Here is a 26,915-nt window from a genome sequence, read left to right on the forward strand (position 1 = left end):
AAAGGCAAATCAGGGCAGGACTTATACACTTAATGGTAAGATCCTCGGGAGCACTGCTGAACAAAGAAACCTTGGAGTGCAGGTTTATAGCTCCTTGAAAGTAGAGTCGCAGGTAGATAGGGTAGTGAAGAAGGCGCTTGGTATGCTTTCCTTTATTGGTCAGTGTATTGAGTATATGGGTTCAGATGTCATGTTGCAGCTGTACAGACATTGGTTAGGCTACTTTTGGAATATTGTGTGCAATTCTGGTCTCTTTCCTATTGGAAGAATGTTGTGAAACTTAAAAAGGTTCAGAAAACATTTACAAGGATGTTGCCAGGGTTGAAGGATTTGAGTTACATGGAGAGGCTGAATAGGGTGGGGCTAATTTCCCTGGAGCATCAGAGACTGAGGGGTGACCTTATAGAAGTTTATAAAATCATGAGGGGCATTACTAGGATAAACAGTCATGGTCTTTTCCCTGGCTTGGGGGAATCTAGGACTAGAGGGCATTGGTTTAGAGTGAGAGGAGAAAGGTTTATGTGGGAGATTAGTTATAAGCCAAGCAGCCATTTTGTCACATATTAAAAGCCTGGAATCCATTTTAATTTTCATATTAGTGTCTGCTTGTACGTTCCCAGGTTTAGTGAGGTGGCTGAACTTGTAGCTGTACTAACACCTGATAGTAAACTCTTTCCCAGCATCGGAATGTTTTTCTTTTACAAGAATCTATTGCTTATCAACACCAACTAGCACTGTCCAGAGAGCTACGTGACTGGGGCTAGTGACTGGGCTAAGCGCCCACTTACTCATTATGGCTCAATTAACAGTTTGCTAAAAGTTAAATGATTGTAACCTATATAGCCAATCAAGTCTCTGAATCATGTCAGAGTGACTTGCGACCATCATGGGCGACTTGTCTCTCTTTGTGAGCTCACCAATAAACAGTCAGTACTCAAAGCTTGTGTGATGCAAGTAATTTTCCTTAGTTTGGATAGATACGAGCGAGTCTTTGACTGAATATTTTTGTCCCTATCCCCAACAGTTTAAAAAGGACCTCAGGGGCAACGGTTTCACACAGGGATGAGATGCCTGAGGAAGTGGTGGAGGCTGGTATAATTACAACATTTAAAAGGCATCTGGATGGGTTTATGAATACGAAGGGTTTGGGAGAATATGGGTTAAGTGCTGGCAATTGGGACTAGATTAGGTTAGGATATCTGGTCGGCATGGAGGAGTTAGACGGAAGGGTCCGTTTCCGTGCTGTACATCTCTATGACTCTTACTGCATTGGGAATGTGGGTGAACTTTAATTTTTGTTCACCCTTGACATGAGGTGCAACTCGGTAACATGATCATTGGCCTGGGATTTAATGATTCCATTCATTTTTAAAATGAATCTGCTTTCCATTTCAGATGAAGCTTGCTCACTGACCTCTAACCAGGGTCCGGTCTTCCATTGTGCCGGACAGGGTTTACGATTGCAAGCTCGGCGGTTCTCCAGCCGCTCTCCAGTGCAGTATTTACTGTGCACTGAGTGATTCCTTCCATTGGTCATCTCCACACAGCGAACAGTACGCAGTTGGTATCCAGAACTCCCACAGGATTTTGTGCAGTGTTCCCATTCATCTGCTATCCAACTAGATGGGGTAATATCAAATAAAATTAATTTTTAGAGATCCTTGCAATATTCCATGCATTTAATTGAGTACTTCATTGAATAAACAAGGAGTTTAGGAATAGACCACGATGGATTGCTGAAAGGTTTCAAACTAGTATGCACTGAACAAATTAATGGAGGGTAATAGCTGTGATTGTTTAAAAACATTTCATGAATTGATATCAACACAGTTACTGCATTAATGGAATAGGCAGCTGTACTGCGGCTTAATAAATCTTATATCTGTTACATAGTAGGTTGGAGATAAAGAGGTAACTTTATCTGAACGGTCCTCTCACACGCTACCTTCACACCTTCTACCGCTACAATCAACACCAACAACTAATTCTACACAATCCATATAGGCTGTACTCACAGAAATGTCCAATTTATACAGATCACTCAAACAGACCATATATGATTCACACTGCTACTCACACACACTGCTTCGTATACATACATCATACTCACACACCCAGTAAGCTACCCATACAAAGCCAGTACACTATCCATATACAATCAAAACCAACAATTAATTCTACACTATCCACATAGGCTTTATTCATTAAAATGTCCATTTCATACAGATCACTCAAACAGACCATATATGATTCGCACTGCTACTCACACACACGGCACAGTATACAAACCCCATACTCACACATCCAGTAGGTTACCCACACAAAGCAAGTTCACTATCCATATGCACAGATCTCAAGGTTAATGAAGGAAATTCAGGTTAATGAAGAAAAGCTAGCACTGACTTAGGGAGGACAAACTGTGTCTAACCTACTTGCTTGAATTTTGTGATGAGGTAACAGAGAGGGCTGATGAAGGTAATGCTACTGATGTGTCTTTTCTGAACTTGTGAAAATGGCATAATAGGGCCACTCAATTCAAGGGTAATTCTGGAAGAGCACCTTGTGTCTACATCCCCTGAAACAAGTGCTACACAGCAGTTTTATGAATAAAGTTAGAGCATGAGAAAAGGGACAGTAGCAACATGTGACTTCAACTGAGTGACAGAAAATAAAGCAGTGGTTCATGGATGTTTCATGGGTTGGAAGAGATCCACTGAGGTTGATGTTAGGGCCCCTGCTGTTCTCGATACACAAATGCTTTAGATGTTGGTGTACAGTACAGGGCATAATTTTAAAATCTTGTTTCAGGGGATGTAGACACAAGGTGCTCTTCCAGAATTACCCTTGAATTGAGTGGCCCTGTTATGCCATTTTCAGATGACAATGCAAAATCAACCATATTGCTCTGGTTCTGGAGTCACATGTAGGCCAGACCAGGTGAGGCTGGAGGATATCCTTCCCTAAGAGACATTAATGAACAAAATGGGCTTTCACAACAATCTATGACCGTTCCATGGTCACCATTCCTGACCTGAGTTTCATATTCAGATTCTTATAAAAAAAAGCAACTGAATTTAAATTCCAAAATGTGTCAGCGTCTGCTTTATAGTGACATTATTACCCCCCTAGAATTGTCATTTGTGAACTTCAAAAAAATGTAGGCAGCCTAGTGAGTGGACAGGTAAATGGCATTTGGAATTTAATTAGAGAAGTGTGAAGTTCTCTTAGAAAGAACATGGAGAGACAAAGGGTATAATTCTAAAGTGGGTGTGGGAGCAGAGGGATGTGGTACATATGTTCAAAAATCATTGAAGATAGCTGAACAGATCAAGGCAGCAGTTAATAAAGCATAGAGCATATAGCTTTATTGAAAGAAGCATTGAGTACAATGGCCACAAAGCTATTTAAAACTTCTTTAAAACAACGCTTCAGTCTCAACTGGAGAATGCATCCAGTTCTGGGTGCCACACTTTTTAGGAAGAATGTGAAGGTCCTAGTGAGGGTGCAGAGAAGATTCACAAAAATGATTCCTGGCATGAGAAACTTCAATTATGGAGATTGATTGCAAAAGTTGGGAAATGTTCATTATTAAAGGTCAAGTGGAGAGGAGATTTGACAGAGGAATTCAACATCGAAGGGAGTCTGGGAAGAATATAGGGAGAAAGTATCCTTATTGGTGGAAAGATCCAGAACCAGAGTGCCCAGATTTAAGATAATCGACTAAAGTAGCCATGGAGACATGAGGAGAAATGTCTTGCACAGTCAGTGGTTGAGATCCAGAACATGCTGCTGAGTATGTGGTGGAGGCAAATTCAATTAAGGTATTCAAGAGGAACTGGATTATTATTCAAAAAGGACAAATGTGCAGATCTACAGCAAGAGCATAGGAGAATGGCACTCAGTAAACTGTTCCTTTGGAGACGCAGCAACAATGTGATGGGCCAAATGGCCTCATTCTGTGCTGTCATCACCCTAGGAAAGATTTTCTTGTGCTCCAGTGGAAGCCAATCATTGCTGAATCAGAATGTCTGGTCCACCAAACTGATAACAAAGGGATTGAGAATACTAGGAACATAAGCCCTTGCTGAACATGTTCCATAATGTGGAGGTCATGGACTTAATCATATTGCTCAGAAACATCCAGACAGGTACACTAATAGCTCCTCTCTGTTCCATCATTATAAGTTCAGTGAGGCACTGACAAAGACTGGAAACCTTGATTGCTGTTTTTGGTTTCTGTCATTCTTGGTGCGTGGTTAAACATGAACACGGGGAGAAGAAATCAAAAAAGATGCACAAACACCCAACTCAACAAAAAACAACATGGTTCTGACCACAGGAGGAATGAATTAGAAAAGAAAGCAGATTTTTTGGATCGGTAATGGTAACACACAATAATCCTAAGCACAAACACACAAAAAAATGCTCCAAATCTTCGGAATTTGGGACATGGATTTTGCTCTGGACAAGAATTGGTGAGTTTGACTAATGTGCGACAGCTTAACTTGTTGGTTGGATTATTATATAAAATATGCCAAAACTTCAAGTTTGGATCAACAGGTCAATGGATCAACTCTCAGGGATCGCAATTTGGTGTGGAACTCAAAGCATTAGGATTCCATCCAATTTTTCACAATGCACTCATTTTCCCAGCAAGAGAAGCCACTCTCCACCCCCTTACTGCACCAGCCGGATCCATCTGGAAGAGTTCCTAGCTATGCCAGGAATTTTAGCCAGTACACTCGCAGCTGCCCACCAACAAACTGGCATGAACTCCACTGCAGATTTCCAAATGGTCCTGATATTCAAAACCACTTGCAGGTGCTGGTCTCCCATCCAATCCATGAAAGTAATACTGCCTCCCATCTCTATCCCACTTCACCCCTTGCATCCCCCTCCCTATCCCCCTCCCCCTTGATAAAGCATGTGGGTCTTACATTTGATCAGGTGCAGGATCCGCACGAGTAGGACTGGAGATTACATCACACTCATTCATCAGCCGAGCAGCCTCTTTCAGACCAGAAATGTCTGCTGCAGTTATGACAGAAAGCTGGGAAACCACATCTAGTGACAAGCACCAGTCACACTGCATAAAGGAAACTTTATTGTGTACAGTTCTGGTCACCACACTACAAGAAGGATGAGGAGGAGAAAGTGAGGACTGCAGATGCTGGAGATCAGAGTCAAAAAGTGTGGCACTGGAAAAGCACAGCCAGTCAGGCAGCATCCGAGGAACAGGCATAAGCCCTTCATCAGGAATGTGGAGGCTTTGAGAAGATACAGAAACAGCTTGCCAGGATGTTACCTGAATTGGAGGGTATTAGCTATGAGAAGAGATTGGACAACCACCTGGTTTGGTTTCACTTGAATGTTGAAGGATGAGGGGTTACCTAATAGAAGTTTACAAAATTATGAAAGGCATGGATATAATATATAGTCAAAGTCTTTTTCCCAGAGTAGAAATGCCTATGGGTGGGTGCTGTTGCACAGGTCAGCATTTCTCGTCCCTCTCTGACAAGGTGGTGATGAGCCCTCATCTATTCCTTTTTATTCATTTACAATGATGTTAACATCAGTAAATAGTGAAGTATTTACTGGATATAGATTTAAGTTAAAAGGGTGCAAGTTTAACGGAGATGTGAGAGGCAAGTGTTTTTTACACAGTGGATGGTAAGTGCCTGGAATGTGGGAGGTGGGAGGCAGATACATTAGCAACATTTAAGAGGCACCTTGATAGATATATGAATAGACAGAATACGGACCACATAAAGGCATGAAGGTTTTAATTTATACAAGGATCATGTGTCGGAGCAGCGTTGATGGGCTGAAGGGCCTGTTCATGTACGGTACTGTTCTTTGTTCTTTGTTTGTGCGTGTTGTGCCACTGCCTCATGCCAACTTGGCGAGGACTTCAGCCACAGCTGAGACAAAATGGAAGCAAAGCATTTTCATCTGTCATAAATAGTTGTGAAAAACTTCAGAAGTTTTGGTCTTCACCTCCACGGCTGTCCAATAAACACTGGAAAGCTAAGCCTTTTGCTGTTTTTGTGGTGAATCTAAGAACCATTGGTTCCAAGATGGGGGCATCCATGTTAAATTCTAAAGAGGGAACGATTTCCCGGTGCATTCAGCCAGCTGTAAGTGGGAAACAAACCAGCTTTGTGAAGAAATGACAGGTTGTGCTTTTAAAAAGAGTAGATTTTGTTTTACATAGGGAGGTAATGGAGCAGACTTCAACAATAATTGGTACTTACACAGGCAATGTGCACTCCTGCAGGTTACACATCCTGCGGATAGGTTTTGGTTTCTTATCTGCATCACAGAAATTACGATGAACCACTTTATTGTCAGTCTTCCTACGGCATCCATACTTTGTGTACTGAAAACCTAATAACAAAAAGTTAATCTCCTTTCTGAGTGATCACAACCTGCATTGTTTTATTAGCATACACACAACCAATCAAGGAAACCTGATGCATCCTTCACCACATCCTATTGCTTCATGTTATATTCACTCATTCCTATGTTATGGATGGGTTTAGATTAGATTCTCTACAGTTCCCTATGGGTGGGTGCCGTTGCACAGGTCAGCATTTCTCGTCCCTCTCTGACAAGGTGGTGATGAGCCCTCATCTATTCCTTTTTATTCATTTACAATGATGTTAACATCAGTAAATAGTGAAGTATTTACTGTCCATCCCTAAATGTTCAAAGGGCAGTCAACACATTGCAATGTATCAGGAGTCACATGTAAGCCAGGCAGTACCAGGAGATGGAGAAGTCGATGTTTCGGGTGTAACCCTTGTTCCAGACCTTTCTCCACCTCCTGATGCTGCCCTGCTGGCTGTGTTCCCCCAACCTCCTGATGCTGCCTGGCTGGCTGTGTTCTCCCAGCCTCCTGCCTGTCCCTCCTGATGCTGCCTGGCTTGCTGTGTTCTCCCAGCCTCCTGCCTGTCCCTCCTGATGCTGCCTGGCTTGCTGTGTTCTCCCAGCCTCCTGCCTGTCCCTCCTGATGCTGCCTGGTTTGCTGTGTTCTCCCAGCCTCCTGCCTGTCCCTCCTGATGCTGCCTGGCTTGCTGTGTTCTCCCAGCCTCCTGCCTGTCCCTCCTGATGCTGCCTGGCTTGCTGTGTTCTCCCAGCCTCCTGACTGTCTCTATTTTGGATTCCAGCACCTGCAGTTTTTTGTCTCTATATCAGGTAAGGATAGCAAATTTCCTTCCCTAAAGGACACGAGTGAATCAGACAGGTTTTCCTTCAACTATTGGTTCATAGTCATCTTTAGACTCTTAACTCCAATTTTTTTTAAATTGAATTCAAATTCTGTCATCTCCAATGGTGGGATATGAACCGAGAACATCTGGATTAATAAACCAACAATAAGAGCACAGGGCCATCACCTCCCACTTAAGATAATGAATTGTTTGGGGCACTGCATCCTTCATTACATAGCTTTAGATGCTGTTATAGGGAAATTTCTGGAAGGGAAAAACAACACAACTTCCTGATAATCATGTGCAACTGCGCAGGTGCAGTCACTGAAAGCTGCTGTCTGAGTTATTCCTCGATACCTTTTGAGTGTTTATTGTCTCATGAATAGTTTCGCCACAAAATAAACATCAAAGTGACAACATCCTATTATTTCTTTTAATTGGTGGATAAGTAATGAATGGGACATGGAGGAGAACTCCTTTGTTCTACTCCAAACATCAGGGAGCAGCAGATTGGACCTTGTTTCATTATCTAATCCAGAAGAAGGCACTTCCAGCAATGCAGCATGACTCTATAGTGTCTGAATTGCTAGCTCCAATTGTGTGTTCAGGTTTTTGGAGTAGGGTATGAATTCTCAGCTCTGACTCAGAGATGAGAATTTTTCGGACAGAGTCAGGCCTATCACTGTGGTCAGCACAGCACACATTAAATGGTGGACATATGTCTCTTTTGCTATAATCATAATACAACAAAGCACAAAGTGAGAAAGACATTTTTGTTTAATTTCAAATTCAGACAGAAATACCTCCACCACATGGTTTGGAACACTGGGACCAGTTCTTCAAAGCCCACTCAAAGGCATGGACATCTTCTTGAAGTACATTATTGTTGCTGATGGTTGGTAAGGAGTCTTCATGGATAATGTAGTTATAGGTGAGAGTAGATTTTGTACTATTATCCCGAGGGATTATCTGAGAGAAACAAAAGCCACAATTGAGGTGATGGATGGCTGGTGATTCCACGTCTAAATACCTGATATCATTCTGGAAACTCATTATTGCATTTAAAGAGTCTCCACACCTAGCTACCAAGAATATAGCACTTCTATACTTGTCATGTCTTTTATCTTGTATCATCAAATCCTATCTCGTGATCAATCATAGAACATAGAACAGCACAGCATAGTACAGGCCCTTCGGCCTTTGATGTCGTGCCGGACCTTTATCCTACTCTAAGATTAGACTAACCTACACATCCTGTGAAGGGCGTTTGCCCGAAACATCAATTTTCCTGCTCCTCTAATGCTGCCTAATCTGCTGTGCTTTTCCAGCACCACTCTAATCTAACCTACATATCTGTCATTGTACTATCTTCTATGTGCCTATCCAAGAGCTGCTTAAATGTCCCTAATGTATCCAACTCTACTACCACTGCTGGCAGTGAATTCCACACACCCACCACTCTCTGTGTAAATCCTACCCCCATGCCCTCCATAATAGCTTTTTTTTGTTATTTCCGGTCTTACTTTCCCTGATTCTGTACCTACTTAGATGTTGCGCATCTCTAAAATCTTCCAGTTCTGATGACAGGAGAGGCTGAATACGCTGGGACTGTTTTCCCTGGAGCGTTGGAGGCTAAGGGGGTGACCTTGTAGAGTTTTATAAAACCATGAGGGGCATGGATAGGGTAAATAGATAAGATCTTTTCCCTGATGGTGGAAGTCCAGAACTAGAGGGCATAAGGTAAGAGGAGAAAGATATAAAAGGGACCTAAGGGACAATGTTTGAATGCAGAGAGTGGTCATGTATGGAATGAGCTGCCAGCAGAAGTGGTGGAGGCCAGAACAATTACAGCATTTAAAAGACATCTGGATGGGTTTATGAATAGGAAGGGTTTGGAGGGAGGGATATGGGTCCAATGCTAGCAAATGGGACTAGGTTAATTTAGGATATCTGGTCAGGCATGGATGAATTGGACCGAAGGGTCTGTTTCTGTGCTATACATCTATATGACTCTATGACTCGATTAACACTGTTTCTTGCTCCAAAGATCCTGCCTGATGTGCTGCAATATGTGCAGCCTTTATTTATCACAGGTAGAATTTCAATTTAAGTCCCTTTGTTCTTGATGCCCTCCTATCAGAGGAAATAATTGCTCTGAATCTACCTTCTTCAAATTTTCAACTCATTTAAACACTTCAAACAGATCACACCTCAATCTTGTAAAGTCTAAGGCTGAATTTTTGCAACCTGCCCTCATTATTTAACTTTCTAAGCACTGGTATCAATCTGTGTTATAGAATCCCTACAGTGTAAAAGCAGGCCATTCAACACACAATGACTCTCCAAAAAGTATCCCACCATGTGCGATCCCTTTCCCATGGCTAATCTGCCTAGCCTGCACATCCTTTGGACATTGTGGGCAACTTAGCATGAGGGTCAAACCATTTGACCAGCACATCTGATTCACCAGACGAAACCCACGCAGAAAGAACGTGCAAACTCCACAGAGACAGTCACCTGAGGGTAGAATGAAACCCGGGTCCCTGACACTATGAGGCAACAGCTAACTACTGAGCCAACCTGCTGCCCAAGACAATAGTATTTGTTATGCCAAGGCCATTAGCATTTAGCACAAAGCTGGTTGAAAGTTCTGAAAATCTGCCGAATAGATTGGCTTGCTAAAATAGAATGACAACAGAAAAGTGAGAGAGTGGAAATTCAGTGCAGAGCCGTCAGGAGGTGATGCGTAATTTAAACCAAGAGGAAACTGTAAATAAGGAATTATGTAAGTAAACAGAATAATTAATTAGATAAAGGGGATAAAACAAAATAAATTAAACACAGTATAGCAAAATGTAAGGGATCAAAACTGCATCAAATAAACATTTGTATGTTTTATGTGTCCTAAATAACGCCATTTTGAAGAAGTATCTCCAATTGCACTGAATTTGAGCAGCATGGCATGTGGAAGACTAAGAATTTCCTGGAGTACTTATTGGTTATGCAGTAGTTACAGACCGTTCAGGAAGACAGTAAGCTGATGAACATTTGACAGGTAAGGAAGCAGCTGGTGATATAAGAATTCTCTTGAAATATGGCTGTTTCAAAACATGGGGAGAGGATTGGATGAATTCTGCAGTACGTCCACACTGCAATGTTGAAAATAACTGTTCAAGGGGATAAAACAAAGTATAAATGCAGTTATCATCCGAATTCAACAGTCAAAGAAGGGTCTGTTTCTGTGCTATACATCTATATGACTCTATGACTCGATTAACACTGCCCCTGAAGAAGGGCTTATGCCCGAAACGTCGATTCTCCTGTTCTCTGGATGCTGCCTGACCTGCTGCGCTTTTCCAGCAACACATTTCCAGCTCTGATCTCCAGCATCTGCAGACCTCACTTTCTCCTCAAAGAATTCAACAGTCAGGCAATAAATGGCTTCTGTAAATTTCAAAGTGATGATATGTTATCTCCCCGGTACCAGGGAAAACAACATCACCAAAAGGATGCAGAACGTTTTTCATGTTGAAACTGATAACCCACAACAAGTAATGGGGTTATGGTCTGATAGACCTACAGGAGCTGGGCAAATTAAGGAGCAGGTAGATAGTAACCTCCAAATTGCTCCCAGTGTCTCAGTGCCGCAGCAAAGGCTTGAGATTTCTGGGGCACCGAGACAGTTCTGGAATAGAAAAATGGTATAATTTAACAAGGGTAGGGGCAACAAGTGGAAGCATAAGATGCAAGTTGTGCAAAGGATTGATAGAGGCATATTATAGTGAAAGAGAGTGACTCAGAAATAGGACCAATCAGGCAAGGGTGAAATGTGAGACACACTTAATTGGTTTATGATTTGGAGATGCCAGTGTTGGACTGGGGTATACAAAGTTAAAAATCACACAACACCAGGTTATAGTCTAACAGGTTTATTTGGAAGCTCCTACCCTTGTTAAATTATACCATTTTCCTATTCCAGAACTTGTCTCAGTGACCCAGAAATCTCAAGCCTTCGCTGATACACTGAGACATTGGGAGTAATTTGGAGGTCACTATCTTCCTGCTCCTTAATTTCCCCAGCTCCTGAAGGTCTGTCAGACCACAATCCCATTACTTGTTGTAGGTTATCAGTTTCAACATGAAAAATGTTCTAAATCCTTTTGGTGATTTTGTTTCCCCTAGTACCATCACTTTGGAATTTACAGAAGCCATTTATTGCCTTAATGTTGAATTCCTATGACAACTGCATGTTTGAGTTTCCAAATAAACCTGTTGGATTATAACCTGGTGTTGTGCGATTTTTAACTCTTTACTTGGTTTAAACTACATGCATGTAAATGGACAGAGAGTGTTAAATATAGACTAGTGAGTTGTACTCACAAGTAACTATACAGCATTATGACGTCATGCAGCAATGTTAGTCCTGGAGACTGGGCTCCTACCAGGGAAACAATTTTTATGTTGCTGACTAGAAAGTGTTCAGTAACAACAGTAAATTAAATAAAAAGGTAAAGGGTTAGCAGGTATGGTGTAAAGATATTGCTGCGCTATTAGAAAGATAAAAAGTACAGTCATAGAGTCCCTACAGTGTGGGAGCAGGTCATTCGGCCCATCGGGTCCACGACAATCCTCCGAAGCGCATCCCAACCTATCCCTGTAACCCTGCCCTTCCATGGCTAATCCACCCAAGCTGCACATTGCTGGACACTATGGGTAATTTAGCAGAACTAGAGGGCATAGGTTTAGGTTGGGAAGGGAAAGATACAAAAGAGACCTAAGGGGTAACTTTTTCATGTAGAGGATGTTGCATGTGTAGAATGGGTTGCCAGAGGAAGTGGTGGAGACTAGTACAATTGCAACACTTAAAAGGCATCTGGATGGGTATATGAATAGGAAGGGTTTGGAGATATATGGGCCGGATGCTGGTAGGTGGGACTAGATTGGATTGCGATATCTGGTCAGCATGGACAAGTTGGACCGAAGGGTCTGTTTCCGTGCTGTACATCTCTATGACTCTAACCTGCACATCTCTGGACACTACTGGTAATTTAGCAAGGCCAATCCACTTAACCTGAACATCACTGGACACTATGGGTAATTTAGCATAGCCAATCCACCTAACCTGCATATTTTGGACTATGGGAGGAAATCGCTGCACCCAGAGGAAATCCACACAGACACAAGGAGAATGTACAAACTCCACACAGTCACCCAAGGGTAGAATCGAACCATGTGCTGTGAGGAAGCAGTGCTAACCAATGAGCCACTGCGCCACTCCTGAAAAGTACTTGAGGGTTCAAAGGAAGAATTGATTTGTGGAAATAACAGAGCAGTTACTTCTGCGTTGGATGAAAATCAAAGGTCACTAAATGGCTAGAGGAAATAATGGGAAATAAATGTTTAAAATGCTGGAAAAGCTCAGCAGGTCTGGCAGCATCTCTGGAGAGAAATCAGAGTTAACGTTTCAGGTGGAGTGACTCTTCCCCATAACTCCTTCAGTTCTGAGCTGAAAAATGTGTTGCTGGAAAAGCGCAGCAGGTCAGGCAGCATCCAAGGAGCAGGAGAATCGACGTTTCGGGCATAAGCCCTTCTTCAGGAAGGGCTTATGCCTGAAACGTCGATTCTCCTGCTCCTTGGATGCTGCCTGACCTGCTGCGCTTTTCCAGCATCATATTTTTCAGCTCTGATCTCCAGCATCTGCAGTCCTCACTTTCTCCTCCTTCAGTTCTGAGGAAGGGTCACTCCATCTGAAACAAATTAACTCTGATTTCTCTCCACAAAAGCTGCCAGACCTGCTGAGATTGTCCAGAAATTTGTATTTCGCCTTTCATCCTCAGTCTTTTTGGTTCTTATTGAGATAATGGAGTAATTTTGCAGGCAATCAGCAGAAAGATACAAGTTCATTGGAGTATTGATGAGAAACAAAATTGTGAAGGATTAAGAGCTGATTGAATTTTTGAAATGTGTAAAAGGAAGTTCCTTGATCAGTATGGTTGGAATCCAACAAAAAAGGATGTGGTGGTGTGTCTTGTACTGGGGAACAAAGTGAAGCATGTTTCATCGGGGACTGCACTCGATGGACAGCTATCATCAAGAATCTGTACATGTGTAGTGAAACGTAATTGCTATTACACGCCAGTCCCTTTATGATAAAGGGTGACAAACAGTGGCTCAGTGGTTAGCACTGCTGCCTCACAGTGCCAGGGTCCCAGGTTCAATTCCAGCCTCGGGCGACTCCCTGTGTGGAGTTTGCACATTCTCCCCATGTCTGTGTGGGTTTCCTCTGGGTGCTGCAGTTTCCTCCCAGAGTCCAAAGATGTGCAGGTCAGGTGAATTGGCCGTAGTAAATTGCCCATAGTGTTAGGTGCATTAGTCAGATGGGGGGGGGGGGTTACTATGCAGAGGGTCGGTGTGGACTTGTTGGGCTGAAGGGCCTGTTTCCACACTGTACGGAATCGAAGAGGAGGAGGAAACCATTTATTTTCCCAATTGCATGCTGTGCCTGCATGTTAACTTGTTGTCAATCATATACAAGATCACCCAACTCTCTCTGAATACTGACATTCCCTAATTTCGCACCATCTAAAAAATATTTTGCTTTCCTCTTTTTGCTACCAAGCTTAATATCATATTACGCCACATTATACCTGCCCACTCATTTAACACATATGAATCATTCTGGACCTGTTCATATCCATCCCATAGATTATTCTTCCCTCGTAAGATCAGTTGTGATCATATTGTAAGGCGGAATAGCGGACTCATGGATGGGGGTAGTGGTTGTACGGTTGCAAAACTAAGGAACAGAAAGAAGCACTCAATGTTAAATTGCTTTTTTGTTCATACTGGATGGAAGTCAAAGTAGTGTACCCCAGGGATCAGTGCTGGGTTCATTGTCTTCTTGTTTTAGTTACCTGCTTTTAGACATAAAAAGTGCACTTTCAGAGTTTGAAAAAGACACAAAATATTAAAATGCATTAAATAGTGGGGAGCATAACAGGTTTCTTGATAAACTTCTACGGAACACAGAGAGATTAGTGAAATGGGTAGATACATGGCAAATACAAATTAACTGGGAGAAGTGGTTAATTTTGGTAGAAAGTGAGGAAAGGCAGAATAAATAAAAAAGATATAATTTTAAAGTAAGTACAGAAACAGAGAATCCTGGAGCTATACATGTATGAGCTTTTTTAAGGAGGCAGGACAGCTTTAAGTCAGTTTAACAAAGCTATTCCAGACAATTGGTTTTATAAATAAAGGCATGGCATACAAAGGCAAACAAAGTATGCCTTTATACAACTTCAGTTGGACCCTTACTGAAGTATTGATTCTGACAGAGGTCTTTAGAAAGGATAACAAGGCCTTGGAGAGGGTGTAGAGGAGATATACTAGGATGCTCCCAAGGGTCGAAGATTTAGTTCATTAAAGAGCTGAGAAAAGTGCTCTTCAAATATAATAGGCTTAAGGGAGATTAACCAGTAGTGTTCAAAGTTTTGATGGGTCTGTCAGATGGAGTTGGAAAAAGTCTGTTGTCAGAAGCGATACTGATTGGTAACCAATGGATACACCAGAAGTGGTAAGAAAACTGGAAGCATCAGGAGAAAAGGGAAAATAAGCATCAACTTATTATAAACAGAAATGCAATGTCAGAGGAGAAGCAGCATCAATAATGCCTTTCAAAAGGGAAATGGATAAGTACTTTCAGTGAAAGAAAAACTTATAGGATTATTGGGAAAGAGCAGTGGAATGGAACTAATTGGATAAAGAGCCACACAGACAAAATTAAGGAATTGCTGGAAAAGTTAGAGAATTCTGAGGAAGGGTCACCCAACCCGAAACGTTAACTCTGATTTTTCTTCACTGATGCTACCAGACCTACTGAGCTTTTCCAGCAATTTCTGTTTTTGTTTCAGATTTACAGTAGCTGCAGTTCCTTTGGTTTTTACACAGTCAAAATGGGCAGGAAAGGAACCTTCTCTTCTGCATCTTCCCATAAATCTATAACCTTTCAGATGTGGGATACCAAAAACTGAACATAGAGTTCACGCAGGGTCTGGAAAAGCCCAATACCAATTGAAGCATTGCCTACGCCATTTTGTATTCCAGTGCCTTTAAGATAAAGTAACGACGTTCCACTAGCATGTTCCTAACTTGAAGGCACTTATTTTCAGATGGTGGACTGACTTCCACAGGGCAGCTCACAGACTACTTCATTTTTGAACAATTCCAGATTTTTATCTGATTGCACTTCACTGGACCAACTCGGGAAGTTCCACCATACTAAAGACAATGAATGTTAACTGTTGTAATCCAAGAATGAATAAGAATTTGGCAAAGAGACATGTCGACCAAAAGGCACAGCATTCAATGACAGCTTGGCATAACACATAGTTCTCCCTGCTCTGTAGAAAATATTAAGATTGCATAAAATATGAATAGCTACACTGCTCAGTCTGAGTCATTCAAAAATGAAATTCCCTGCCCATATAGCACTCCACTGTTGACTGTCTTGATTGATAAATCTGAGCTGTCTGAAATATTTATGCCAACTTCCCCTCCCTAATGTTTCCCATATCAATACAATTTGTATGGGTCAAAGTAAAGAATCTAACAGTGTCCTACATAAGTTCTGTACTGCACTCTCTTGATAGAAACTGGAGATCAATGATTTTTGCTTCATTCTACTTATCTAATTTCTGGGGCTGCAAAATCTCCAGAGATCTAAAGTTGTTAGCCTTATCAAAATTCTGGCACTTTGATGAATAAGAGGTCAAGAGAGTCACTCACCAGGATCACAACAGGATCATGCAATGGACCATCTGTGTGCAGAGTTTCAATGTTATCCTCCATGGTGTATGCCCACTCTATGCCCAGTTCAATAAAAACCTTTGTTTTGGGTTTGTCTCCTTTCCCATTCAGGATGTAGTGACCCGTAGCCTGGTTCTTGACAGCTGGGACACAAAATGAAGGTCTTTTTGTGCATAAATGGATAACAATAAATATGACAAAGGCTATCAAAGAAAGTCATTAAAAACTGAAAGAACCGCGGATGTTGTAAATCAGAAACAAAAATAGAAGTTGCTGGTAAAGCTCAGCAGGTCTGGCAGCAGCATCTGTGAAGAGAAATCAGAGTTAGCATTTCTGGTCTGGTTTGGGTTCTGAGGAAGGATCACCGGACTTGAAATGCTAACTCTGATTTCTCTCCACAGATGTTGCCAGACCTGCTGAGCTTTTCCTGCAAATCATTTTCCGTTCACAACAAAGGCATGCCTAAATTTTACTAAATTATTTTATTTCAGGAATATTGAATGAAAGGTGTTATGGCATTAAAATATCAGATGGACAGGTCAAAAGAATTATGTCCAAATATACAGAAATGGCAGTCAGCTGTGTTCATTAATAATATATTGAGAGTATTGCATATATCAACATAAAACGGTCTTCAAACAGATTAAAGATTTCATCTCTCATCAACAACCATGACCATGGAGAGACGATGGAGAATGGGGAAGCACACAATGCCAAGTTTGAGACTGGAAAGATTAATTATTAAAGAACAGTTAGCATAGTAGAGGAATTGGATGATAGAATTAGAGTTTTGCACAGATGCCTCTTAATGGAAGAATTGAGTTTCCGGAGAATGAGCTATAGGGATGATGTTTGAAATGAGAGGGTGATCTTTGATAGGAGAGTCAGGATTCTGGACAATTGGCTTCGGTAGAAGAATGAAGATATTGGAGGGTCAGGAGGTTTAGGATCCGGGATATATCTATATCCTAAATTCATGAAGGAAAGTTGACAGAAATCTTGATCGAAGTTAATTTTCTGTGATTTTTCTGCTCATTGAATGCTTTTAATTTCTCTGTTCCGTGTTTTTCCCTCTCCTATTGAATGGGTTTAATATTGAATAGTGAGATTCTGTTTCATGAGGCTGACTTTCCTCTGCAATTGTTCTTCAGCAAATAAATGAGATTCATCATTGTTGATGGAAAATACAAAAGCCAAGCTCCATCACGACCTTGTCTGACATCTACATATGCACTTGCCAGCAGAGATCAAGCAGAGTAATCACTTCTCACAACAATCATCAGGCAACAGTATGGAATCAAAGCTCAGCTAATGCTTCACTCAATTCAATCAGTATTGAAGCTAATAATGGTTTCCAAACCAGTGCCTAGGCAGAGATCAGGCCAGTCAGCAGAGGGCAGAATCAATCATTCAATCCTCTTACTCTTGATAGCTGACCTATATACTGAGTAATTTGGCTTAACTATTAAGGGAGCTCTTAAGATGCAGCAACTAATATGCATTCGACCTCATTTTCATGATATTCACGGAGGAACTGTGAAAGTTTTCTGTTGACATTATTTATCAAAGCATAATGAAAACCACACCCAAAACAAACAGTCCACCTAAAATTCAGCTACTGAATCTCACCCCAACACTTGGACTACAATGTGCTGCAGTTATTTTGGGGCATTAACATTAACATTATTCAGTAATAGCCAACTACATTTTGAGTCAGTGCTGGCTTATTCCTGAATTAGAAATGTCATAGGTCACAGTCCTACTCCTGAGTTGAGGCAATTAATCATGGCTGACATTGACTGTACACTGGGGTACAGCTGCACTGCGGGAGTAGTTATTTACTGGGAGTATATTAAACTGGCACACTGCCTGTTCAAGATGCAATATTTAACTGGTATGATATCCAACATTCCTGATACAACTAAAAACTGAAAGTGCCTTCACAGATCTGGCAGCACTGTGGAGACAGAAAAAAACAGTCAATGTTTTGGGTCCAAAGGACACTTCTTCAAATTAAGTTCTGAAGAAGACTCATTTCAGCCTCAAAACCAGAACATTATTTCTCTCTCCACTGACCTCAGCTGCAATCACTCACTAATCAGGTGGGCTGCTTGGCTGTGGAGTGGCAGAGTTTAATTTAGATAAATATGAGGTCCTGAATTTTGGAAAGGCAAATCAGGGCAGGACTTATATACTTGATGGTAAGGTCCCAGGGAGTGTTGTTGAACAAAGAGACCTTGGAGTACAGATTCATAGTTGCTTGAAAGTGGAGTCACAGGTAATTAAGACGGTGAAGAAAGCATTTGGTATGCTTGCTTTTATTGGTCAATGCATTCGGTATTGGAGTAGGGAGGTCATTTTGTGCCAGTATAGGACATTGGTTAGGCCACTTTTGGAATATTGTGTGCAATTTTAGTCTCCCTGCTATAGTTGTTGTAATGTTGTGAAACTTGAAAAGGTTCAGAAAATATTTACAAGGATGTTGCCAGGGTTGGAGGATTTGAGCTATAGGGAGAGACTGAGTAGACTGGGGCTGTTTTCCCTGCAGCGTTGGAGGCTGAGGGGTGACCTTATGGAAGTTTAGGAAATCATGAGGGGTACAGATAGCCAAGGTCTTTTCCCTGGGGTGGGGGAATCAAAAACCAGAAGGCACAGGTTTAAGGTGAGAGAGGGAAGTTTTAAAAGGGACCTAAGGGGCAACTTTTTCACGCAGGAGATGGTGCATGTATGGAATGAGCTGCCAGAGGAAGCTCATTTAAAAAGCATCTGACTGGGTATATGAATAGGAAGGGTTTAGAGGGATATGGGCCAAATGGTGGCAAATGGGACTAGATTCGTTTAGGATATCTGGTCAGCATGAATGAGTTAGACAGAAGGGTATGCTTCCATGCTGTACATCTCTATGACTAATGGGTATGATTATCCACTGAGGTAATTCTGTGTCACTGGTCATGGGTTCTGTGGGTTCTTGTGTGGTTTATGAGCCCAATCCTAGAACACCATCTTCAACCACACATTTGGAGGTATTTCCTCGAGGTGGAATTTGAGCTTGAGGTCAATGGCATTCCTTTCTCCAGTTCCCTTTCCATCCTTCCTCTAGCTGATGGGGGTTCTCAAAGACCTCTGTTCCTTCATACAAAAGTTTCCTCCTAGCGAGTTTCTTCTGAATGAGAAACACAAATAGAAGCTGCTGGAAAAAGTCAGCAGATCTGGCAGCATCTGTGGAGAGAAATCAGTGTTAACGTTTTGGGTTCAATGATCCTTCCTCAGAGATGGATGAGTGACCTCTTCTGAATGAGAGTTTCCCAATTGTTGACATCTATGTTGCACTTCTTGAGGGATGCCTTTGAATTGCTTCTTCTGTCCTCTTAAGCAAGAGTCCTCCTTGAACTGAGTGAAGGTGATTTGCTTTGAAAGTTTTGATCTTAGGAATTCTAAGCATGCAGACGGCCCAGTGGAATTAATTTTGGATGGTCATGGCCCAATGCTATGCTATTAGCTGCTTCAAGGATATTTATGTTAGTATGCCTGCCCTCTCATCTGATGAGGAGAATCCATCTCAAACATCAATGATGGGTCTCAAGGTGGTGTCTACACATTGTCCACATTTCAGAGACAATGTCCACACCACTGGGAAGCTTGTTGAACATGGAGAAAAGGCTGGGAGTGATAGCACATCCCTGCTTGATTCCTTAATTGACCTCAAACAATTCTGTCACATTACTATTCCAAACAACGACTCTGCTTCTCTCTCCACTGATGCTAATAGACCTGCTGACATTTTCCAACACATTCTGTTTTTATTTCCAATCTTCAGCATCTCCAGTATTCTTCTTGCATTCCTGACTCAGTCATTCCTGATTAAGCGCTCTATTGGTCTATCCCAAATCCAATTCTATGCCCATCTATACTATACCCAAACTCTCTCTGCCTGTCCCAAATCCAGCTCTCTGTCCATCTGTTCCAGACACAAACTCTGTTCACCTGCCCCAAACATAAACATTGTCCATCTTTCTCAAACCCAGATCTCTGTCTACCTCGTCTAGACTCTAGCTCTCTGTCCACTTATCCTCAAGCTGGGCTCTCTGTCCTCGTGTTCCAGATCAGAGTTCCTCCTCTGTCTGTATATTCTGTCCTCCTGTTCCAGATCTGAGCTCTGTGTTAACCTGTCCTAAACCAATGTGAGCTCCCCCCCCGCCACTTTCAAATCTAAGACTGGGCTAGCTTTTCTGCTTGAAATGATCGTTGATACAGTTTCTTGGATTGGCATTGCCCCATGGCAAACCAAACTACTCAGCTTGTCCGTCGTCTTGTAGGGAGCACTCAGTTTGAACTGACTTAGCTAATCTAAGGAACAGCAATGGAATAATACCTGTTAGAAGGGAGATTTCTATCAGAAACTGCACACGTGTAGAATGGAGTGAAGAGTGAGGTGAGCTCTGCTTTTATATAATTTCTAAGTCAGCAATTCTAGGCTTTAGGATGAATAATGGGCATGTGAGCAAGATAAAGTAGTTCTTAGAATTGTACCCCAGCAAGGAGACATCACCTTCAGGAGAAAAACAGGAGACAAGGAATGGAGATAGTGTTACTTTGTGTTTCAGCACAGACGTCAAAAAGTGTGGTGCTGGAAAAACACAGTGGGTCAGGCAGCATCTGAGGAGCAAAAGAATCGTGTTTTGGCCATAAGCCCTTCATCAGGAATGTTTGAATTCCAGAGGAAGAGCTTATGCCTGAAATGTCGATTCTCCTGCTCCTTGGATGTATTTTTCCAGCGCCACACTTCTTGACTCTGATTCCCAGCACCTGCAGTCCTTACTTTCTTGTTTCAGCACAGATGGACTTCTGGCAGTCTCAGCCCAGCAATATGCTGTCTCTGTGTAAGATCCTTGTCAAATTCTCGACTGCCACATCATTGAAGTACGTCAATATTACATGCAACAGGCATGCTAATGAAAACAAGCTATCTTTAATTAAAGTAAACTGGCTCAAAGTTATTTCTGAAGCAGAACCTTGACAATTGGGAATACATATCAGGAATTTAAATGTAATCCACCACTGATTTTCCGTCCAAACTTGAAAAATCATATGAGCACAAATGGATGAATTCTTGAAACCATTCTATACAAGTAGAAATCTACACTAAGTGTGTATTTCGTACAATGAGCACTGCACAGTTCAGAAGGAGTCATTGTACTCTTTGTATGTATGTTAGTTACCATTAGGAGAACTTTGCAATAGGAATGAGTGCATTCAGTTACAGAGCTTAAAATGTAACCAATGCTGAGCAATCTTGTCAAGCATTGGCAGGTTAGTACTTACCAAGAATGTGAGGAGAAACCTCGTCTTCTTGGATGAACACATGTCTAGAACCAGATGGGATCTCAAACATCTTTAAGTAGCCTTTTGCATGTGTTAAGGTCAATGACAGAAGCAAAAAGAAAGAAAACATAGTGGTGATTACTACAGCATTCTAGTGAAAGGTCGATTCGAAGTAGGCATCAAAACGCTCATATACATTTTGCAAATTCTGGTTAAAATTGTCAATCAGGCTTGTGACATGCTCCACACATACACACAGGTCAAACCTTACTCTGTGACCAGGAGGAATAACAATGTACGTGCTTGTCACAAGGTCCATTGACTGTTCAGCTTGTGATGTGATGACTTACTGGCCCTGAATGATCACCAAGCCTGTAAATGGATTGAATGATGAGCACTGTTGCAAAATGAATGCTCTGATGCCCCTTCCTTTGCTCCTCGTGATTACTTACCAAAAAGAACTCTCGAGTGCCTTGATTCAGAGATATCAAGGTTTCTAACTCCCTTGGGCAAAATGAATCGTCTTCTCGTTCGCCCTTAAATACAATGGTTTTGTCAGTTTTACTGGAAACTACTCCCCTTTCTTTGTCAAGTAACATGAAAGTTATGCAAAACAAAGTAATTCAGAATCAAATGGGAAGAATTAATAGTGCATGTACCCAGTGGAGGACACCAGACACAGTTATTTGAAGATGGGAAATCATTGTCACAGTGGCTCAGTGGTTAGCACTGCTGCCTCACAGTGCCAGGGTCCCAGGTTTGATTCCAGCCTCGGGTGACTGTCTGTGTGGAGTTTACACATTCTCCCTGTGTCTGTGTGGGTTTGCTCCGAGTGCTCCGGTTTCCTCCCGCAGTCCAAAGATGTGCAGGTCAGGTGAATTGGCCAGGCTAAATTGCCCATAGTGTGGGGTGCATTAGTCAGAGGGAAATAGGTCTGGGTGGGTTACTCTTCGGAGGGTTGATGTGGACTTGTTGGGCCGAAGGGCCTGTTTCCACACTGTAAGGAATCTAATCTAAAAAAAACTGAAAATGAGATTGTGAGAAATATCCAGCTCAGGCCAAACTGGATACTTGCAAACATGTTTTTCCAAGTTCATTTTGGTATCTCTTGCTTAACTTTTGACCTGTTGAAAAGGTTTGGGTAATGGTTAACTCCCGGTTTCAATTCCCGCCTCAGGCGACTGACTGTGTGGAGTTTGCACGTTCTCCCCGTGTCTGCGTGGGTTTCCTCCGGGTGCTCCGGTTTCCTCCCACAGTCCAAAGATGTGCAGGTCAGGTGAATTGGCCATGCTAAATTGCCCGTAGTGTTAGGTAAGGGGTAAATGTAGGGGTATGGGTGGGTTGCGCTTCGGCGGGTCGGTGTGGACTTGTTGGGCCGAAGGGCCTGTTTCCACACTGTAATGTAATCTAATCTAATCTAAAAAAAAACTGCAGCACAGTCACCACAATTATCCATTAAAACAGCCATTTCTAAACCTTGGTGGCTTCCTTCTTGCCAACATACACAAAATTCTCTTTAATGTATCCTTTATAATGTAATAATTATCGAAACAAAACAATTATAGGATTTTTAAGTTCTGAAAGTGTAGTGTTGGCTTGTCTCTGCCTTGGCTCAAGATCCAAGTCTTGCAAACCAGGCACAGTTACTCCAACTTGTCCAGAGAGAGCTGTTATTATCACACGCGCCTTCATAAAATACTTTTTTAACAAAGTTATTAAAAGCCAGACTCCAAGATCTACAAGAGGGATAAGCAATCCTATCTGTCTCTATAAAAGTTATCATTGTTTTGAAACTTTTCCCAAATAGATTCATCCAGTGTTGCAACATTAGCCAGACGTCGAGTCATTGATGAGTTGAACAGATAATGGAGGTTATCATTTCTGAAAAACAGTTCTATAATGTTCCCAATTGAAAGGGAATCGTATGAGAAACAAATTGCCATGTTATCAGCTCATGTAAAAACTAGGAACAGAGTTAAGCACTTCATAAAAGCACTTCAAATTTGCTTTCCCATTTGATATGTTCAAGGCTGAACTTTTATATTGTCTGATTTCCTAAAATGTTCACAAATAGTTCACAAATCGCCATCAAGGTCAGTACCAACAATCCCAATGCATGCATGAGTAAGGATGACTTTAATTTCATTAGTGCATAAGCAATATCAGATCATGAGGAGGTGATAACACCGGTGACAGCATATGGAACAGTAGGGAGGATTTCCCCCAGACAGATCAGATTGTGGAACACCCTGTCACAGGGGAGGGTACGGGCTGTGGGGCTGATGTCGAGTTCCAGATGGGCAGGGGTCAGAATTCTGTCTCCGTTCTTGCTCCAGAGGACACTGAATAAGGAACCTTAAAGAGAGGCTACAATATATAGTGAGGTTCACTATTCCTAAATCAGCATAACATAGATGCACTAAAACAAAGGCTTTGTTATATCTAGCTGAATGGCTTCACTGCAAGCCTGAGGAGATGTTGAAGACTGTCAACATCAGTTGCAATCTGCATTGAATTTGTCTGAAGATGGGGAACCCTTCAGGAAGAGAGATATAGGATTGGAAAAAAGAAAAAAATGTTGGTTTATGACAGATACTGAAGCTTCAAAACAGCAGAAACCCACGAGAGTACAGATTGTGCAAGAAGAAACTTTAAAAAGATATACATGAAAGATTAATGGCAGGAGCCTTTGGGGAAGGCTGGTCAGATGGGATGATGGTTACAAATGGAACTTAATCAGAATAAATGTGAGGTGACTTGGGCAAGACAAACAAGGCAAGGAATACATCCTGGGGAACCTGTGGAACTTGGTACACATATCCATCAGTCCATTAAGGTAGCTGGACAGGTAGATAAAGTGGTTCAGAAGGCATTTGGCATATTTGCCTTTATTAGCTGAAGCATAGGGGTTTAAGAGCAAAGAGGTAATGCTGGGATGGTATAAAATGTTGGTTAGGTCGCAAATAGAGTATTGTGTGGAGGTCTGGAATCCACAATACAGGAGGGATGTGATTGCAGAGGAGATTTATCAGGATGTTGCCTGTGCTGGAGAGTTTTAGTTCGGAAAAGACATTGGACAGACTGGGGGTTGTTGTCCTTGGAGCACAGCAGACGAGGTGGGGGGATGGGGGCCATGATTGAGATGCATAAAGTAATGTGGGGACAGAGTAAATAGGAAGAAGCTTTTCTTCTTGGTGGAGGGACCAAACTCTGGGGGCACAGATTTAAGGTAAAAGGCAGGCAGGTTAGAGGAGGTGAGAAAAGCTGTTTTCCCACGGAGGTGGGAGGAATCTGGAAATCACCACCTGGAAATGTGTTCGAGACAGCCACCCACACAGAAGTGAAGAGGTGTTTAGACACACAGTTGCAATTGCCAAGGCATACGAGGCCATGGGCCGAGTGCTGGAAAATGGGATTAGATTAGAATAATTGGATGGACCTTTTCACTGGCAGAGGCTCAATGGGCTGAAGGGCTTTTTGATGTGATGTAGAATTTTATGACTCAATTCTGGCGCCCTGCCCATACAAAGATTGTGTGTGTGCAGCACTAGTCTGTCACATGAATTGCAATGCCTGTGAACTGCAGTTCTGTTATATCCTCTTGTATTCAGAATGGTCAATGCACTTACGGAGACCCACAAGGAGTACATAGGAATGAATTAAGTGGGTTGACAGTTCTATATCTGGAAACGGTAACTTTCTACTTGCCTCATGCCATTAATTCTGGATATGCATTGATGCAGGAATAAAAGTAGTTGATTAGGCTGATATGGAAGAGTTGTCAACCTGCTGAAATACAACATGGATCTGAGCAGAAAGGTAAAAGATGTTAATGCCACAATGGGAATGTGTAACCAGCCTATAAGGTAAAATACCTCTGGTAGAATCAATTGAAGTTGCAGAAGGGAATCTTCCTGTGCTGCCAACCCTTAGCAGGGTGGGGGGGGGGGGGGGGGGGGGGGAGGTGTACATTTCATTTGCAGGGACCTGGGGACATTGTAGAAATTCTCTCTGCTCAACTCAACTGAGGTAGTCCCTCTGCAACCACCCAGTTTGAGCTAATTTCCTCTGGCATGGTTTGTAATTGTGTAAACAACATTTTCATTGTGCATTACGCATAGGAGAGGTCTGCTCAAACGGCATTAAAGAAATAACTTAGATTAACTGCTGCCTCAGAAATAGACTAAGCAGCCCCCTATCCTATAGATCACAGCATGTTTTACAAACTAGTGAACATTGCAATAACTCTGTACACCGCATGTATTTCACAAGTCCACTCCTGAAGCTCTGATCAGAAGACTGGGGGAAATCCCAATTTACATGATTCAGTTGATCTGCTACTAAAGTTTATGGAGTTGAGAACTATTCCTGAAAGATATTCCAATCATATTTCTCTAACATAGGTCAGGGTGGATTATAATCAGCAGTAACTTCCATAGGAGATTGCAAAAAAACACTCCTGGAAATTCTCATGCAATATTTCAACCATATTTTAAAGACAAAGTTCAGTATAAATCAGAGTTTTCCTACCTGACTTCTTTGGTGTTCTGGTAAATGTTCCTTTCACTGTTCTGCAGTGGGAATTGTCCCCACCACACACTCCACATTTGTCATCCACTTTGTTTGAGCCAATTTCTTTATCGCATCCCACTTTCTGTGAACATAAAACTTTAATCAACACCACAGTAATATGCAGTTGTAAAATAGAATAAGTTACAGGAATACTGGGGACAGGTACTGATTGATCACTTTTCCAGCCTACTTCAGGCATTTAATGAGAACCTACCGTCTTTGCTTCATTTTAGCAGGCTCAGGGAGAGAAATCATTGGCTCTTGGTTTTTCCCTGTTACTGGGTCTTTGACAATCATAGAATCCCTACAGCTTGGAAGCAAGTCATTCAGCCCATTAAGTCCACACCAACCATCCAAACAGCATCCCAGCCAGTCCCACCTCTTCCCTTGTTGCCCTGCATTTCTTATGCTTAACCCATCTAGCTTGCACATCCCTGGTCACTATGGACAATTGAGCATGGCCGATCCACCTAATGTGCACATCTTCAGACTGTGGGAGGAAACCAAAGCATCCGGAGGAAACCCACGCAGACACGGGGAGAATGTGTAAACTCCACACAGACAGTCGCCCGAGGGTGGAATTGAACCCTGGTCCCTGGATCTGTGAGGTGGCAGTGCTAACTACTGAACCACTGTGCTGCCCCAAACCTGCCCACTTTAAACCCCCAAGAGTTTCTGTTGAGTGACTTTGCAATGTGTTTTGGGTCTGATAGAATAACAGAGGATGGAGAGAGGACAGTCAGCCAATCAAGTCTTTATCAGTTCTTTCAAAGACAAACCCAATCTGTCCTCCCATTGCACACCCACCCAATCCTTACCTTTTCTGCCCTCCAAATAGTTAGCCAAGTCCTTTTGACCAATAATTTGAATCTGGATCCACTTCAATTTCATGAAGGGAGGGCATTCAAGTCCTGACCACTATTTGTGTAAAGGTTTACTCCCGTGTTGCCTCCGGTTCTTTTTACTAATCAATGTAAATGAAGTTAGATCTGCGTCATTTGC

The 26,915-nt window shown here is 42.0% G+C and overlaps 1 protein-coding gene across 4 annotated transcripts in view; it reads right to left on the minus strand.

Moving 5' to 3' along the window:
* Positions 1-26,915, minus strand: part of LOC122564950 (A disintegrin and metalloproteinase with thrombospondin motifs 3-like) — a 267,936-nt gene that overhangs the window by 14,382 nt on the left and 226,639 nt on the right. For all 4 annotated transcript variants that reach the window (XR_015759635.1, XM_043720492.2, XM_087995042.1 and 1 more), the window contains 6 exons: positions 25,872-25,995; positions 21,342-21,422; positions 15,999-16,162; positions 8,015-8,180; positions 6,255-6,387; positions 1,415-1,619 (listed from right to left, as the gene is read on the minus strand). Coding sequence is in view for 3 of the 4 variants with exons in the window: in XM_043720492.2 (XP_043576427.2) it covers positions 1,415-1,619; positions 6,255-6,387; positions 8,015-8,180; positions 15,999-16,162; positions 21,342-21,422; positions 25,872-25,995 (873 nt within the window). In the remaining variant the exon portion in view is untranslated. The remainder of the gene's footprint in view (positions 1-1,414; positions 1,620-6,254; positions 6,388-8,014; positions 8,181-15,998; positions 16,163-21,341; positions 21,423-25,871; positions 25,996-26,915) is intronic.

The sequence above is a fragment of the Chiloscyllium plagiosum genome, unplaced genomic scaffold (genome assembly GCF_037043375.1).
Source record: "Chiloscyllium plagiosum isolate Xiang-an unplaced genomic scaffold, Cpla_swu_hap1 HiC_scaffold_2, whole genome shotgun sequence".
NCBI classification, from domain to species: Eukaryota; Metazoa; Chordata; class Chondrichthyes; order Orectolobiformes; family Hemiscylliidae; genus Chiloscyllium; species Chiloscyllium plagiosum.